Here is an 18,160-nt window from a genome sequence, read left to right on the forward strand (position 1 = left end):
ATCTATCTATCTATCTATCTATCCTTCTGTCTGTCTATCCTTCTGTCTGTCTATCTATCTATCTATCTATCTATCTATCTATCTATCTATCTATCTATCTATCTATCTATCTATCTATCTATCTACCTGTCTGTCTGTCTATCTATCTATCTATCTATCCTTCTGTCTGTCTATCCTTCTGTCTATCTATCTATCTATCTATCTATCTATCTATCTATCTATCTATCTATCTATCTATCTATCTATCTATCTATCTATCTATCTATCTATCTACCTGTCTGTCTGTCTGTCTATCTATCTATCTATCCTTCTGTCTGTCTATCCTTCTGTCTGTCTATCTATCTATCTATCATTCTGTCTGTCTATCTATCTATCTATCTATCTATCTATCTATCTATCTATCTATCTATCTATCTATCTATCTATCTATCTATCTATCCTTCTGTCTGTCTGTCTATCTATCTATCTATCTATCTGTCTGTCTGTCTGTCTGTCTGTCTGTCTATCTATCTATCCTTCTGTCTGTCTATCCTTCTTTCTATCTATCTATCTATCTATCTATCTATCTATCTATCTATCTATCTATCTATCTATCTATCTATCTATCTATCATATATCTATCTATCTGTCTGTCTGTCTGTCTGTCTATCTATCTATCCTTCTGTCTGTCTATCCTTCTGTCTGTCTATCTATCTATCCTTCTGTCTATCTATCTATCTATCTATCTATCTATCTATCTATCTATCTATCTATCTATCTATCTATCTATCTATCTATCTATCCTTCTGTCTGTCTATCTATCTATCTATCTATCTATCTATCTATCTATCTATCTATCTATCTGTCTGTCTATCTATCTATCCTTCTGTCTGTCTATCCTTCTTTCTGTCTGTCTATCTATCTATCCTTCTATCTATCTATCTATCTATCTATCTATCTATCTATCTATCTATCTATCTATCTATCTATCTATCTATCTGTCTGTCTGTCTGTCTGTCTGTCTGTCTGTCTATCCTTCTATCCTTCTGTCTGTCTATCCTTCTGTCTGTCTATCTATCTATCCTTCTGTCTGTCTATCCTTCTGTCTGTCTATCTATCTATCTATCCTTCTGTCTGTCTATCCTTCTGTCTATCCTTCTGTCTATCTATCTATCTATCTATCTATCTATCTATCTATCTATCTGTCTGTCTGTCTGTCTGTCTGTCTGTCTATCTATCCTTCTGTCTGTCTATCTATCTATCCTTATGTCTGTCTATCCTTCTGTCTGTCTATCTATCTATCTATCTAGCTATCTATCTATCTATCTATCCTTCTATCTGTCTGTCTGTCTGTCTGTCTGTCTATCTATCTATCTATCTATCCTTCTGTCTGTCTGTCTGTCTGTCTATCTATCTATCCTTCTGTCTGTCTATCCTTCTGTCTGTCTATCTATCTATCCTTCTGTCTGTCTATCCTTCTGTCTGTCTATCTATCTATCTATCTGTCTGTCTGTCTGTCTGTCTGTCTGTCTGTCTGTCTATCTATCTATCTATCTATCTATCTATCTATCTATCTATCTATCTATCTATCTATCTATCTATCTATCTATCTATCTATCTATCTATCTATCTATTTATAGTGGGTACAGAAAGTATTCAGACCCCCTTAAATTTTTCACTCTTTGTTATATTGCAGCCATTTGCTAAAATCATTTAAGTTCATTTTTTTTCCTCATTATTGTACACACAGCACCCCATATTGACAGAAAAACACAGAATTGTTGACATTTTTGCACATTTATTAAAAAAGAAAAACTGAAATATCACATGGTCCTAAGTATTCAGACCCTTTGCTCAGTATTTAGTAGAAGCACCCTTTTGATCTAATACAGCCATGAGTTTTTTTGGGAAAGATGCAACAAGTGTTTCACACCTGGATTTGGGTATCCTCTGCCATTCCTCCTTGCAGATCCTCTCCAGTTCTGTCAGGTTGGATGGTAAACGTTGGTGGACAGCCATTTTCAGGTCTCTCCAGAGATTCTCAATTGGGTTTAAGTCAGGGCTCTGGCTGGGCCATTCAAGAACAGTCACGGAGTTGTTGTGAAGTCACTCCTTCGTTATTTTAGCTGTGTGCTTAGGGTCATTGTCTTGTTGGAAGGTGAACCTTCGGCCCAGTCTGAGGTCCAGAGCACTCTGGAGAAGGTTTTCGTCCAGGATATCCCTGTATCTTTCCCTCGATTGCAACCAGTCGTCCTGTCCCTGCAGCTGCAAAACCCCCCCACAGCATGATGCTGCCACCACCATGCTTCACTGTTGAGACTGTATTGGACAGGTGATGAGCAGTGCCTGGTTTTCTCCACACATACCGCTTAGAATTAAGGCCAAAAAGTTCTAACTTGGACCAGAGAATCTTATTTATCACCATCTTGGAGTCCTTCAGCAAACTCCATGTGTCTTGCACTGAGGAGAGGCTTCCGTCGGGCCACTCTGCCATAAAGCCCCGACTGGTGGATGGCTGCAGTGATGGTTGACTTACTACAACTTTCTCCCATCTCCCGACTGCATCTCTCAGCCACAGTGATATTTGGGTTCTTCTTTACCTCTCTCACCAAGGCTCTTCTCCCCCGATAGCTCAGTTTGGCCGGACGGCCAGCTCTAGGAAGGGTTCTGGTCGTCCCAAACGTCTTCCATTTAAGGATTATGGAGGCCACTGTGCTCTTGCTCAGACTCGCTCTCCCAGTTTAAAACTAGATTAAAGACGCATCTCTTCAGCCAGGCATTCATATAATACTTTTAAACTTACAGTTAAATCCGGTCTCTAGTTCATAAACGCCAGAGGAGAACTGGCCCCCGACTGAGCCTGGGTTCTCCCAAGGTTTTTTTTTCTCCATTAGGTCTCCTGATGGAGTTTTTCGGTTCCTTGCCACTGTTGCCTTTGGCTTGCTCAGTTGGGGATATTTGGGGATATTTCATTTAATTAATCAATCAACAATACTATTGATCAGCATTACCAAACATGGACGTTTTCCACTAGAAACAAACATTGATGTATTATTTTAATTTAATACTGTGAAGCTGCTTTGATACAATCTGTATTGTGAAAAGCGCTATATAAATAAACTTGACTTGACTTGACTTGACTTAAGTGCAGCAGAAATTTTTTTGTAACCTTGGCCAGATTCTGTCTCTGAGCTCTTCAGGCAGTCCCTCTGACCTCATGATTCTCATTTGCTCTGACATGCACTGTGAGCTGTAAGGTCTTATATAGACAGGTGTGTGGCTTTCCTAATCAAGTCCAATCAGTATAATCAAACACAGCTGGACTCAAATGAAGGTGTAGAATCATCTCAAGGATGATCAGAAGAAATGGACAGCACCTGAGTTAAATATATGAGTGTCACAGCAAAGGGTCTGAATACTTAGGACCATGTGATATTTCAGTTTTTCTTTTTTAATAAATGTGCAACATAAAATGTCAACAATTCTGTGTTTTTCTGTCAATATGGGGTGCTCTGTGTACAATAATGAAGGAAAAAATGAACTTAAATGATTTTAGCAAATGGCTGCAATATAACAAAGAGTGAAAAATTTAAGGGGGTCTGAATACTTTCCGTACCCACTATATCTATCTATCTATCAGTCCATCCTTCTGTCTATCTATTTATCTATCTTTTTGTCTGTCTGTCTATCTATCCTTCTGTCTATCTATCTATCTATCTATCTATCTATCTATCTATCTATCTATCTATCTATCTATCTATCTATCTATCTATCTATCTATCTATCCTTCTGTCTATCTATCTATCTATCTATCTATCTATCTATCTATCTATCTATCTATCTATCTATCTATCTATCTATCTATCTATCTATCTATCTATCTATCTATCTATCCTTCTGTCTATCTATTTATCTATCTTTCTGTCTGTCTGTCTATCTATCCGTCTGTCTGTCTGTCTGTCTGTCTGTCTATCTATCTATCTATCTATCTATCTATCTATCTATCCTTCTGTCTATCTATTTATCTATCTTTCTGTCTGTCTATCTATCCGTCTGTCTGTCTGTCTGTCTGTCTGTCTATCTATCTATCTATCTATCTATCTATCTATCTATCTATCTATCTATCTATCTATCTATCTATCTATCTATCTATCTATCTATCCCTCTGTCTATCTATTTATCTATCTTTTTGTCTGTCTTTCTGTCTGTCTATCTATCCGTCTGTCTGTCTGTCTGTCTATCTATCTATCTTTCTGTCTGTCTATCTATCCTTCTGTCTGTCTGTCTGTCTGTCTGTCTGTCTGTCTGTCTGTCACAATAATCATTGCAGCATCAGCTCTTTCCTCTGTCTCTTAGGAGACTCACTTTATTTGTCATGCACTTTGATCTTTAAAACTTTGCAGAGCGTTTACATTCCCAAACAGCTGTATTACATGAAAGATAACATTTGAAAAAGCATTATAGGGGCACTTTACAGCGAATGAAGCAAAGATAAACAATATAACTAAAAATAACTCTTCTTTCCACCGTATGATTACGGTGCATGTAATATTTTCTTTGTTTAATGTGAACCAGTTCATTTTTGCAAGATAAATATCACAGGACTGTTACCAGATTGCTGCTTTATGATGATTATTTAGCAATAAATGTTGCTTTAAAAGGCACTTAACTGCAGTGATTACCCTAGTGGCCTTACAGTTGACCAAAAAATAAACAGTGAAAAGTAATTGCCGGAATTTTAATATTCTCGTATCTCGTAATCTGTCCTCGGAGAGGCAGAGAAACTATTCTGCGTCACTTTCACAGTCACTTAATAAACTTTGTTTCAAAGTAATGGTCTGTGAAGGTCTCATAATTGACACTGGTATTAAGCATGTTTCACTGCAGCTAAGGTTATTTAAACATCTCCTTGAACTTCATTTGCTTTTTATGCGCATTATATTTCGAAGCATCAGCATCCTAACGATTTGCTCCTGTAAAGATTGTCTACAGAGATTAAACTCTGTATAACTGACTCTGAACTACTGAATTTACTTCTGTAATTCATGAACAAACATTATGAAGAACAGCCATTGTGGGCTAATCAAATTAACTATAAAATAATCTATTTATATCAGTTTCTACCCTGTCAAATTATTGTTTTGAATTGTAAATAAAACAAAGATCATTGGAGCACATTGTAGAAGAAAAAATGTCACATTTAATTTTATGTGTTGCAATTGTTTGTGAAATTTACAGTGACAACTGTTTCCATACTAATTTTATTTCAGTGTATACTTTTTGTGGCTAAAAAGTTTTTTTATCTCTAATTTTTTTAGAGATATTTGTATGTTTCAACCAAACAAACGTTGTGAATTACTAATAAGGCCATGTTTTCAAGTGATTCGTTTGTAACACAACCGAATCAATGAATCAGAGTTTTGAACTGATTCTTTGAACTCACAGAAATTAAACAAACTCTCTCCTAAAAGCTATTAGCCTAAAACACCTTATGCTCTGTATGTTTGTTTAACGAAAACTAGACAAATAAAAACGCAATTATTCACAAAGTTGCTTAATTTTACATAACCAGCAAAATCATTGTGTAAGTACTGTGAATACACGATATCTCTAAAGGTTTTTCCAGAGTGCTGGATTGGCAAATCATTCCTGTATGCCTTCCTGTGATTGATGTATTGTCTCCAGTATTTTAAACGTAGGCCGGTCTAATACAAATGACCTTAGAGATAATAGTTTCTAAGAGAAACCTCAGCTCACTCAATCTCTCTCCATTCATAACTGTCTCTATTGTGTCTTTAAATGAGGTTTGAGTCACAGCTGGGACGATTTCATCAGATTGTTCATGAAAACAGAGTGAACACTTCGCTAATATCTTTTCTTGTTTCAGACATCATTTATTCTAAACCATCTCGGCGTCTCCAGAGATTCGTTATTCATTATAATTCTCCTCATCATTCATCATTGTTCACATCTTGGTTTTGGAAATGACCCTCGACTATCGGAGAACGGCACGTGACATGAGAGACAGGCAGGTATTCTGAATCCTATCAGGATGAGAAACATAAAGCTGCTTACTGATCAAACTCCAGATGCTTCAACTATACAGAATATTATTTTTTTTATTTATGCATGCCATGTCTTGGATCTTCAATAGAGTGCTATAGTTTTCTCTCCGAGCCATAAGCATTGCAAATGAAGTCTTGTTACACTCCCATGCTTTGCAATACATGTTAAATACACTGCCTTTATACTCATCAATGCTTTATAGTCAATAGTTTTATGTTGCACCTTTAACTTTTTTTCCCCCATTAAAATCAAAGGTTGCAATGCTGTGATTTATCTAGGAGGCTTAACACTTGAAGAATTTAAAGAGGATATATTATGTTATTTTTATAACATTTTTCCATGTTCATCTTTCTTCAGTGTGTGTAAAGTTGCTGTTTGAGAATGAAAACGCTCTGCAAAGTCCCTCTATATTAGAGTCAGTGTTTCTGAACTCCCTGAAACGCCTCCATTGTAGTCTTGAGTTTCTTCCGGGAACGAACACGTCACAATATTCCTCATTTAAATAATACGCATAATAAAGGGGCGGGGCCTGGTTGAGTTAGTTAGTAGTGTGTTAAACTGGCGGTTATGGTAAGGGGCGGGACATTTCCCAAACACGCTCGAAGCGCTCGACCAATCACAACACACTGATCCAGCCGACCAATCAGAGCACAGTGTGCTTTTCAGAAGGAGGGGCTTCATAGAGACAGGAACTAAACAGAGCGTTACTGACAGACTGAGAAGAGAGGAGCCGCAACAATGGAGAATATGGGAATATGGCTAGTAGAGCTCAAAAAGAAAATAAGTACTTATAACAGGTCCTCTTTAATAGAATAAAGTGTAATCTTCATGTCGTTTATTGGTCCCTTTCTCGTTTTTTTGGGGTCATGACCTTGACTTCCCTGTCTTGTGTTTTGGCACGTCTGCCAGTCGCCGGTCAGACGGGCGTCTGTGTGTCCCTGCTCTGTTTGACGTGAATGATCTATGGACCCGTGTCGTATTAGGACATCACTGTCTCTGCCGTCCCTCTGTTTACGGCTGCAAATACTTATAAACAAAAGAAGTGTCTTCTGCTCACCAATGCTGCATTTATTTGATCAAAAACTGTAAAAACAGTAAAAACAACAATATTGTCAAACATTATTACAATTTGAAATAATTGTTTTCTAATTTAATATATTAAAATGTAATTTCTTCCTGTAATAGTCTAATCTATCTATCATATATCTATTTATTTGTCTATCTATCTATCTATCTATCTATCTATCTATCTATCTATCTATCTATCTATCTATCTATCTATCTATCTATCTATCTATCTATCTATCTATCTATCTATCTATCTATCTATCTATCTATCTATCTATCTTTCTGTCTGTCTGTCTGTCTGTCTGTCTGTCTGTCTGTCTATCCTTCTATCTGTCTGATTATCTATCCTCTGTCTGTCTATCTATCTATCTATCTATCTATCTATCTATCTATCTATCTATCTATCTATCTATCTATCTATCTATCTATCTATCTATCGATTGTTCTATCTATCTATCTATCTATCTATCTATCTATCTATCTATCTATCTATCTATCTATCTATCTATCTATCTATCTATCTATCTATCTATCCTGTCTATCTGTTTATCTATCTTTTTGTCTGTCTGTCTATCTATCTATCTATCTATCTATCTATCTATCTATCTATCTATCTATCTATCTATCTATCTATCTATCTATCCTTCTATCTATTTATCTATCTTTTTGTCTGTCTGTCTTTCTATCCTTCTGTCTGTATCTATCCTTCTGTCTGTCTGTCTATCCTATCTATCTATCTATCTATCTATCTATCTATCTATCTATCTATCTATCTATCTTATCTATCTATCTATCTATCTATCTATCTATCTATCTATCTATCTATCTATCTATCTATCTATCTATCTATCTATCTATCTATCTATCTATCTATCTATCTATCTGTCTGTCTATCCTTCTGTCTATCTATCCTTCTGTCTAGTCAGATGTAAGTCTCTATGTAAGGCTTTATGTAACCCACAGGGAAATGATGTGGGATCTGAGCCTATAAGAGTACCTGCAGTGCTTGGGATTATGGGTAACTCTCAAAAGCACACGAGCGATCTATTTCACGCTCAACAGAGACATGTGAGCGTTCAGTGCCTTACACCTCACTGTATCTCGCTGTGTTCTCACTGAAGGACTTCATTGTTGCATCTCAACCCTTCAGCATCCCTGATGTCAGAGCGCCAGTGAACCCGACTGCTCGCTGCCCATCTCTTTTGTGTTGGCGATGGGTTTTACAGTGCTGCAATACCGCTTCAGCAGAAACCATTGTCTCCGCGGCTCTTTCCAGCGGTTTGTGGGTTTTGTGCGGGTGATTACAGGCAGGGAGCTTGTCGGTCTTATTTATTCATACAGGTCCATGCCTCTATTCCCCACTGCCTCTCATCTAGTCTTAGTGTTGAACACTCTTCTATTTTCTACAAAAGAGGTTGTGGCGTCTCACTTTACTGAGCAGCCGAGTGATTTGCACCGGGAGGCGATGAGCTCAAGGGAACCGTAGGGCTTCGAGCATCGACTTCCTCTTCACTTTTCTGTGAATTGTCATTATTGCAACAGCCGTTTCTTTGTCTTTTGCAAGAATAAATGCGAAAAGGTCAAAGGCAAATGAATCTGGATGAGTGCATTCGTCTATAAAATCTTTGTACCTTTTAGTTATTTAGGAGATGGAAATTAATTTTGATGCCTGTTGATAAAAGAAATTGAAACGCAGAAAGATAAGGTCAGATGGTGGGATGAAGGCTAGAAAAACAGAATGTCAGGGGGAAATATAAAATGGGAGGGAAAAGTGACGAGGAAAGGATGAAATACGTCATTTGGAGTCAAAGTGAATTTGCACCAAAATACTGAAGAGACATGCAGAATTTGACATACTGAAGAGTTTTTCTCCTTTCTTTTATTGTGCTGTCCTAAAATGCATTTTGTTTATTTGTACTTACTTATTTATAATTATCTATTTTATAATGTATTTTATTTTGCATTTTATTTCTTTACTTATTTATTTAAATTTTGTATTTTATTTATTTTATTATTTATTTATTATATTTGTTTATTTATGTATTATATTTATATATTATTTATGTTATTATTTATCTATTTTTATTATTATTTTATTATTTATCTAGTTATTTATCTATTTTATTATTTATCATTTACATATTTATTTAATGAATTAATAAAATTATTTTATTTATTTAGATTTGTCTATTTTATTATTTATTTATTATTTATTTATTTTGAGTAATTATTTTACTTTATTTACCATTAGGATTTGTTCCACAATAATGATTCAATGAAATTCTTTTTCCTTTCTTTCCTTTCTTTGAAGATGCGTTTCACAACAGATGTGAAGCAACTACATTTTCAGCGACATATAATCTGATTGTCTGACACATTTCATTTCCTATCAGCTTCTTTAACAGGAAATCTGTGCAGAAGCAAACCGTGAGCACATGCCGTATGTCTGACAGAGGTCTTTAGCTGCTGTCTTCTAGGATTATTTAGTCTGCTTGCTAGCAGTGATTCTACAGGTATTGTTCAGTAAAACGTCAAGGCAGGGTTTACAGCCACTGTTCTGGACTGTCCATTCAGTATTACTTTCTGTCATGTCAAAATGCAATATACGTGTCTGAGAACACCCTTCACACGTGGTAAAATCACTGTAATAAGTGATTAAGTGCTTTATTTGGAGTTTAATCATCAACGCTATTGCAGGATTACTGGACTCTCCATTTCCCCATTAGCTGAAGATGCTTTATTAAATGAAACCCTCTGTTCTGCAGTGCGAACACCATCTGCTGTTCTCCAACTGAGTCAGTCAGAGCTGAAGGTCGAGAGCTTCACTCACCTCAACACAATAGACTCCTCATGTACCAAAAGAAAGAAGAAGAAGCTATGAACAGAAATGGTGGGGCCGTTCTGCATGACTTCATGTGCCCACCATCTCTCTCTCTCTCTTTTTTTTTTTTTTTTTTTTTTTGGTTATATATTGAGACATAAATTGAAAAAAGCAAGCAAACAAGCATCAGCCACTGACAACAACTGCGGTGTAGTAAAACTGACAGGAGAATGAATGAGAGTGAGATGCCTATCTAGGCAGCATTGATGCATTTATTCAATATTTTATTATTTTATTTTGTTCTGTTCTATTCTATTTTATTCTACTCTACTCGGTTCTATTCTATTGTTCTATTTTATTTGGTTTGGTTCTACTCTATTCTTTTGTTCTTTTTTGCTCTGTTTTATTCTGTTCTGTTTTACTCTACTCTGTTCTGTTCTATTGTTCTATTCTGTTGTATTCTATGCTATTGTTCTGTTCTAGTCTGTTCTATTCTATTGTTCTATTCTATATATTCTAATGTTCTGTTCTATTCTGTTTTGTTCTATTGTTCTGTTCTATTCCATTGTTCTTTTCTATATATTCTAATGTTCTGTTCTATTCCGTTTTATTCTATTGTTCTGTTCTATTCTATTGTTCTGTTCTATTTTTATTTTGTTCTACTCTATTCTTTTGTTCTGTTTTATTATGTTCTATTTTATTCTACTCTGTAATATTCTATTGTTCTGTTCTATTGTTCTATTATGTTCTATTCTATTCTAATTGCTCTATTCTATTGTTCGATTATGTTATATTCTATTGTTCTGTTCTATTCTTTATTTCCAATTCTATTCTGTTCTATTTTTCTGTTCTATTCTATTGTTCTGTTCTATTCTGTTCTATTCTATCCTATCATATTCCATTTTCTATTCTATTCTATTCTATTCTATTCTATTCTATTCTATTCTATTCTATTCTATTCTATTCTATTCTATTCTATTCTCACAGTATTTCATCCTGTTCTAACTTGTAAAAACTGATCCTCCCCATCCAACTCAGATGAGGCGCACTTCCGACATGAAGACGATTTATGTGGCAAATTTTACTGCAGCATCAAATCGTTGATTTAGGAGAAGACAATCCCAGAATGCACTGCTACACGCTCATAAAAAAAAAAAAAAAAAAAAAAAAAAAAAAATCCAAGATAGTGGATAGTATGAATACTTTTTTTTTAATACCTAATAAATGAGTGTTCTATGTATTTTAATGTTTATCAGAGTCACATTGTTGGCTAAACAACAAAACCAATTATTTGCGTGCTGCATTTCAAATCACTCGCTTTTATTGCACGCTTCAGTTTTATAATATGCAAAGTATCATACTTGCATAAAAAAATCCAATGATCATAATAGCAGCCTGTGCTAAATCACTGCCAAAACTTCAGTTATGATGTTGCCAATATAATCGAGCTGCTTTCATTATTAAACAAAACCGTTAAAGTTGGATTGTTTTGATGGTTTTAAAGGGGTCTGGATTGGGGTTCGCATCGCAGCTTTAGTCTGAGATATCAGTGCTTCAAACCAACCAAACCCTGTCTAGAAGACCAGCAAACCAGCGCTCAAACTCAGTTCAGTGTGAAACAGAGATATTCACTCATGTCATGTTGAGTGTGTGTTTTCACCTGGTTTCCTTACAACAGGCTTTTGGCTTTTGAAAGTTTTTTTTTTTTTTTTTTTTTGGTGAAGGCTAGATATCGATCGTGTTTTGGTCATAAATCCTGTTTTTGGGAAAGCGTGTGTGAGTGAATTCCTGACAGTGGCGATGTGAGGATGAGCAGAGGGTCATTGTCCCGGGACAGAGACGGGCCGTGGCGCCTGGCGCTCTGGAGCCTGTGTGTGTTTGAGCAGAAGATCCCGCTGATAACACTGGCGTCGCTTCCCAGCAAACGCCCAGATGTGTCCCTGTTCCCTTGAGAAAGAATACACTTCCAGTAAATACAGCAAACACAGTCACAGCCTGCACTACACACACCTATTCATGATGCAAACTTTTCATGTTTTGAAATAGACACTTTCACGGACGGATTCACGTAAATTATTAAATTATTAATTATTAAATTAATCAAACTTACCAACTTAAAGTATAAGTTTTTAGATTTTCCAGCAGGACATTTGTAGTTTAGTTTATTCTTGGAATGTAATTTATATATATATATATATATATATATATATATATATATATATATATATATATATATATATATATATATATATATATATATATATATATATATGATTTCTTTGATGAATTACTATTTACATTTAAGAAAGAAAGTTTGAAAGGAGTCAACTAAATACAATAGCCTGAATAGACAGAGAAAAATTATTTATAATACATAATAGCTTAAATATAGCACTATAACATTAAATATATGCTAAACAGTTCATTGGTAGGCCTACACACAAATAAATATTTTAAAATTATAAATATTTTTTTTATATATATGTAAGATGTTGAACTGAACTATACAAGAAAGGTTGAACTGACATATGCAATTATTTCTGAAAAATATTTACTTTGTATTCAGTTTTTTTTTTCTCCCCCAATATCGGAGTGTTAAACATTTTCAGTTCAAATTTATCTGTATAGAACTTTTCATAATACATATAATCTTTACAAAAATAGTGGCATAGAAGCAGCCAGCATGTAAATCCCCACACATACAAACTATATGGCTGATATACTGTAACATGCACATTGCAAGGAAGGAGAATTTGTTAATGTTGAAATATATGACTTAAAATCTTTTAGATTTCTTAGAATTCACATAGCAATGTATTTTACAATGCATATGTTCCTAGAAAGAGCATTTACTGTGACACCAGTTTATAACAGAAAGAAGAAACAGAGAAAAAAAAAGATCATCCAAAAAGTGCATTACAAAAAAAAAAAAGAACAAAAAAAAAGGATTATTCCTCAAATTGTGGCCTAGACTTGTCCTTTATTTAATGGAATTTTTGTCGTTACCAAATTAATAAATTGAAAGACATGATTCAGTCCGCATTTAAATTCTTCTGATGAGAAAGTAAGAGCAATAATTGAAATGATCATTGATGGTTTATCTTCATTGAGATTATTGACAGACTGTGGCAGAAGGTTATCACACACTCACACACCTCGTGAGTCGTCCCTGAGAACGAGTGTGTTTGCTCTGATGGGACTGATATTAGTTTATCAACATTATGCACAGATGAATTCAGATCATTCCAGCTCATTCGTCACAGACATTCCTGATGATCCTGATTCATCACTGTATGCCACACTTTAACATGGAATTTCTGTCTTTTTTTTGTCCAATATGAAAAAAAGTTACGTTTTAGTTTTTTTTTGACATAATAATGGACTTTATAACCGTGCATGCTGAACATATTGTCTATCTATCTATCTGTTCGTTCCGTCCATCCGTCCGTCCATGTTCATGTAATTTCTGTTTGAAGTAAATATTTAATATTATAATGTTATATTTAAGTTATGTATGACCAATCAATTTATTTATTTTCAGATTTATTTACTTTGTCTAGAGATAGATAGATAGATAGATAGAGGATAGACAGATAGATAGATAGATCTTTGTACATAAATCTAAACTGTTCATACTTGTAACATAGTCAAACCCTGATCATCTTTCATTACAGTTATACACATCTCAGTCCACATAATCATTGTTTCAAACACAAGATTATTGTAACATGTAATGAGAACATTTGGTTTAATCACCGAAACACAACAGTATGATCTTCTTTCAGTTCAGTACTTTTAACAATCAGCTCATTCAACAGCAAACAATGCAAGATACACGTTTCAAATCACCCTTGTTGCTGAAATAATTACAGTAATACAGGCTACAGTTGCCACATTACAACAAACACTTACATTACCTAATTTATGTAATTTAATCCATAAAGTTATATATCTAGTGTGTTATCAAAAGGTGATGAAGTTACGAATCTGTCATGAGGATTTGATGCCATCTGTCTCCCTTCTATTGATGCGTCTCTGATCAATCTGATGTTACTCCCACTCTCACAAATAGCACATTTCTCTCTCTCTCACGACACACACACACACACACACACACACACACACACACACACACACACACACACACACACACACACACACACACACACACACACACACACACACACACACACACACACACACACACTTTGAACATGATGGTTATCAGGATATATCACTTGTGTAAAAAATTATCCATTTGTAACCATAATTATAATTTGCTCAACAATAAGTTCTAAAGAAATTGTCTATAGAATCAATATCTATAGAAATCTATGGGTGCACCAAATGATTCCGTGATTAACCATTAAGATCAGCCGGATTAAATAACAGACAAATGTGTTAAACTGAACGAGAAGAGATGCAAGGTTACTATCAAACCTACAAAGTTGGATAGTAAGAGCTTTATGAAAGGAATGAAACATTTATAAAGATGAAACACTTCTTTTGTGTTGTGAAAAGGATACTTTGTGATTTTCAACACAATTGAAAATATGCTGAAATGTTTGAAAAAAGAAATGATCTGCTGTGATATTAGTACTAAGAGTTCGGAAAATGTATTCCTCACTTGTGAAAATAGTTTAAATATATATGGTTATTCTGTATATATATATATATATATATGTGTATATATGTAAAGCATGTACAGATTTCCCCAGAGTTGATCAAGTTTCCAGTGTTGGGCAAGAGCTGACGGAAAGAGTCAAGCAGGTCAAAGGTTCAGACCCGACGCTCAATAAATAGCAGAGCCGTGCCTGTCATTGCAGAGAGCAGGAGAAAGACTAAACCCAGCAGAAGAAATCATCCTCTGGTTCAGAGAGCCTCAAGTCTTCAACAGAAATCATCCTCTGGTTCAGAGCCTCAAGTCTTCAACCTCCAGCGTTCCAGACGAGAAGATGAAGTGTGCGCTCGTGGCCCTCGCTGCAGTCGTCATCGCATGTGTGTGTGTCCTTCAGACCGGGGCCGTTCCATTCACACAGGTGAGTCTCCAAAATAACTATATGCATCTACATTTTCAATGCTTTATGCAGTTTATGCATGTGTTACCAGTATTAAACATTATTTTGCTTAGCATCGGAACATTTGAAATAAAATGTCATGGAACTTTGATTCATATAGTTGCAAATGGGATTTGATTAACATTACATAAGGTCACTGATGTCTTCATGAGAAACACTGCCTGATTTAAAGTGTTCATGTGTGTATGATCAGCAGGTGCAGGACGAGCATCATGTGGAGAGAGAAACACCACAGGAGAACCAGCTCTGGCCAGAAGCTCCACAGGAACAGACTAACCTACTGGTGTGTAGTCAGCTGATTTATGTACATTTATGTTTATGCATTTATGTTTTATCCAAAGCGACTTACATTGCATTTCAAGGTACACATTTACATTCTTATCAGTTGGGAATCAAACCCATGACCTTGTGTTGCAAGCGCCAACACTCCACTGTTTAAGCTATACAGGAAAGTTCATATATAGATAATGCAATGTATATATGTGTGTAAATAAATGTAATGTGTTGGTCGTTCCCAAAAAAATACACACAGACATTTTTATTTTATTATATTGCTTGTATATGTGTATGTGTGTGAATAATATTAAGTCTATTCATTATTTTATTTGTTTTCATTTTGGGGAATATGTATATATGAAGAGTTCAGATGCAAAAGCCTCTAAGTGCCCTCTGAAATTTTCTTCTAGAATGATCATTTTTATCAAGCTTGTATATTTATGTTCAGTAATTTCACTTTAATGGCAATGAAAATAAAGTGAAATTACTGAACTTAAATATGCGAGCTTGATAAAAATACTCATTTCAGAGGGCACTTAGAGTTTTGCATCTGAAGTCTTCATGAAAACAAATAAAATAATAAATAGACTTAATATTATTAACAATTAATTGACTTAATATGTTACATTTTATTAAACTGTTTTTTCTTTTTTGTTATATTGCTTAAGCGGTTTTTATTTCATGATATTGCTTGTTTTTAGTTGGCCCTAAATAACATGTATTTCTTTTCCCCCCATAGGCATTTTTCAGGACAAGACGTCACGTCACAAGTAATATTTCGCTGTGCAGATACTGCTGTAACTGCTGTCGCAACAAAGGCTGTGGATATTGCTGTAGATTCTGATCACATGGGGATCTGACGGAGTCCCGTGCGCTTGGGAAAAGAATTTCTTGCAAACAATAACTTATTTGGAATTTTGTCTTCAAAATCCCTCGTGAAATGATTTCCCCTGTCGCACCATGTTGTTTAAAACGGGTATAAATGCAGGCTGTCTCCACGCATTCTGCTTTGTAAAAGTTGCAGCTACTGAAATCTAACAGACAATATGAGTTTTTTTTAACACTTTGAACGCTGTTATGATTTTATATATTTTATACATGTATATATATATATATTATGCCTGTGTACATAGACATGTAACACCAATGATTGTTTAGTATAATGAAAAAACATTTTTAATAAAATGATTTGTAAACATTGATTTGTTTTGGTGCTTCGAGCTCTGTCAGTGGTGAAGCTCTAGGGGGCGCTAAACACTGAAACACACACACACACACACACACACACACACACACACACACTGATCTATCATTGTTGTATTAATGCACTTCAGAGACAGTCCGAGCCAGACTGCAACTCATGCATCATACAAGTATTGATTCTATACTGATTCTCCTCACTATTGATTGAGTTTGGCATTAGCTTGCTTCTATAAGCAAACAACAAGATACTTTAGTGAGTATAGAAAAAAACATAACACACACACATTTGTTTCACAGGCTATATTAGTGAGGACACTGCATAGACTTCCATTGATTTTATATCAGGTTAATGATATTTTCTATGGCCTAACCCAACCCCTAAACCAAACCTTGTCATAAATAAGAATATTTGCCCATCACAAGTAGCCAAACCTACACACACACACACACACACACACACACACACACACACACACACACACACACAAAGAGAGAGAGAGAGATATCTATATTTTGACATTAAATGAATGAATATTATTATTAATGCTTCTCTCACTCACAGTCGAGCTTGTCACGATACATTTAGTTTGGACATTATTGTCTTTTCAAATTTGGAAGTATGGGATAGTAAAGTGTCCATCTATGCTCACTTCAGAATCTGCCGGAAGTAGTAGATCATCCTGGTACTTTTTGCCTTCTCTTTTATGAGTACTGTGAATTCAGACATACTTCTCTCGTCACATACTGTTTTTCGCCTATAGCTACTATATAGTAGGCAAGTGTGCGATTAACACTCCTCACATGGGCGTCTCACTATTCTAACTGAGACCATGTGCGTGCTGGACTGGTACATAAAGCTGCTGTTGTTTCTTAAGTGGCCTCTCAACACTCAATAGCTTTTTCATCACGCATTTTATATAATTTATACTGAACTCAACAGTGTTGTTCAATATTATTGAGATTCCTAAGCAGAATGGATGAAGATTTTAATCAAGGCAAACCACCAACGCAAACATGCGCCTGACTCGTCGTTGTGTCGATCGCAGCCAGCACCTGGAGTCGTTCGTTTTAATTAGTCTCTCTCTCTCTCTCTCTCTCTCTCTCTCTCTCTCTCTCTCTCTCTCTCTCTCTCTCTCTGTCCAACTGTTGAGGAGATTTATTTTTTTGTAATGTTTTTGTCTTTAGAAATACTGTTCCTTCATTAATGAATACCTACACAGGAACAAATGAGTAACGCACTATTAACATTGTAGTAACTACTATTAACTAACAAGAAACTCTGATTAACGAATTAGTAAGTCATAGCATTCAGTCGGATGTGGTAGTTCACTATTAGCTAATCAGTAAGTTAACTACTATTTTTCATACCTCACTGAAGACTACTAAGAACTACTATATACAGGTTCATAATTAATATTAATAATGCATAATATATAATAAGGTAATGGTAACTCATTAGTAATTAATCAAGTGTTACTACATCCTTCTAAAGGAACTACTAATAAGTTGGATCAGTATTCTAAAGTGAAAAACATGATAACAACCTAATATTGACTGAAGTCACTGTTAGCTTTAAAGGCTTTTGTAAGGTTTTGGATAGTAATGAATCAAGTGTTACTACATCTTTCTAAAGGAACTACTAATTATTTGGATCAGTATTCTAAAGTGA

At 35.1% G+C, this 18,160-nt stretch overlaps 2 protein-coding genes across 3 annotated transcripts in view; both read left to right on the forward strand.

Moving 5' to 3' along the window:
• LOC307172232 (uncharacterized protein) overlaps positions 1-18,160 on the forward strand; it is a 381,392-nt gene that overhangs the window by 271,727 nt on the left and 91,505 nt on the right. The window lies entirely within an intron of this gene.
• Positions 14,763-16,489, forward strand: hamp (hepcidin antimicrobial peptide). Of its 2 annotated transcripts, none has more exons than XM_079894416.1 (3): positions 14,763-14,973; positions 15,206-15,295; positions 16,028-16,489. In XM_079894416.1, the coding sequence occupies exons 1-3, from the start codon at positions 14,890-14,892 to the stop codon at positions 16,130-16,132; spliced, it is 279 nt and encodes a 92-aa protein (XP_079750542.1). In that variant the 5' UTR covers positions 14,763-14,889; the 3' UTR covers positions 16,133-16,489. The 2 variants fall into 2 exon arrangements, with proteins under 2 accessions (XP_079750542.1, XP_079750543.1); XM_079894417.1 differs by having other exon boundaries at positions 15,209-15,295; positions 16,028-16,434.

Source organism: Squalius cephalus (genome assembly GCF_949319135.1).
Source record: "Squalius cephalus genome assembly, chromosome: 15".
Classification (NCBI taxonomy): Eukaryota; Metazoa; Chordata; class Actinopteri; order Cypriniformes; family Leuciscidae; genus Squalius; species Squalius cephalus.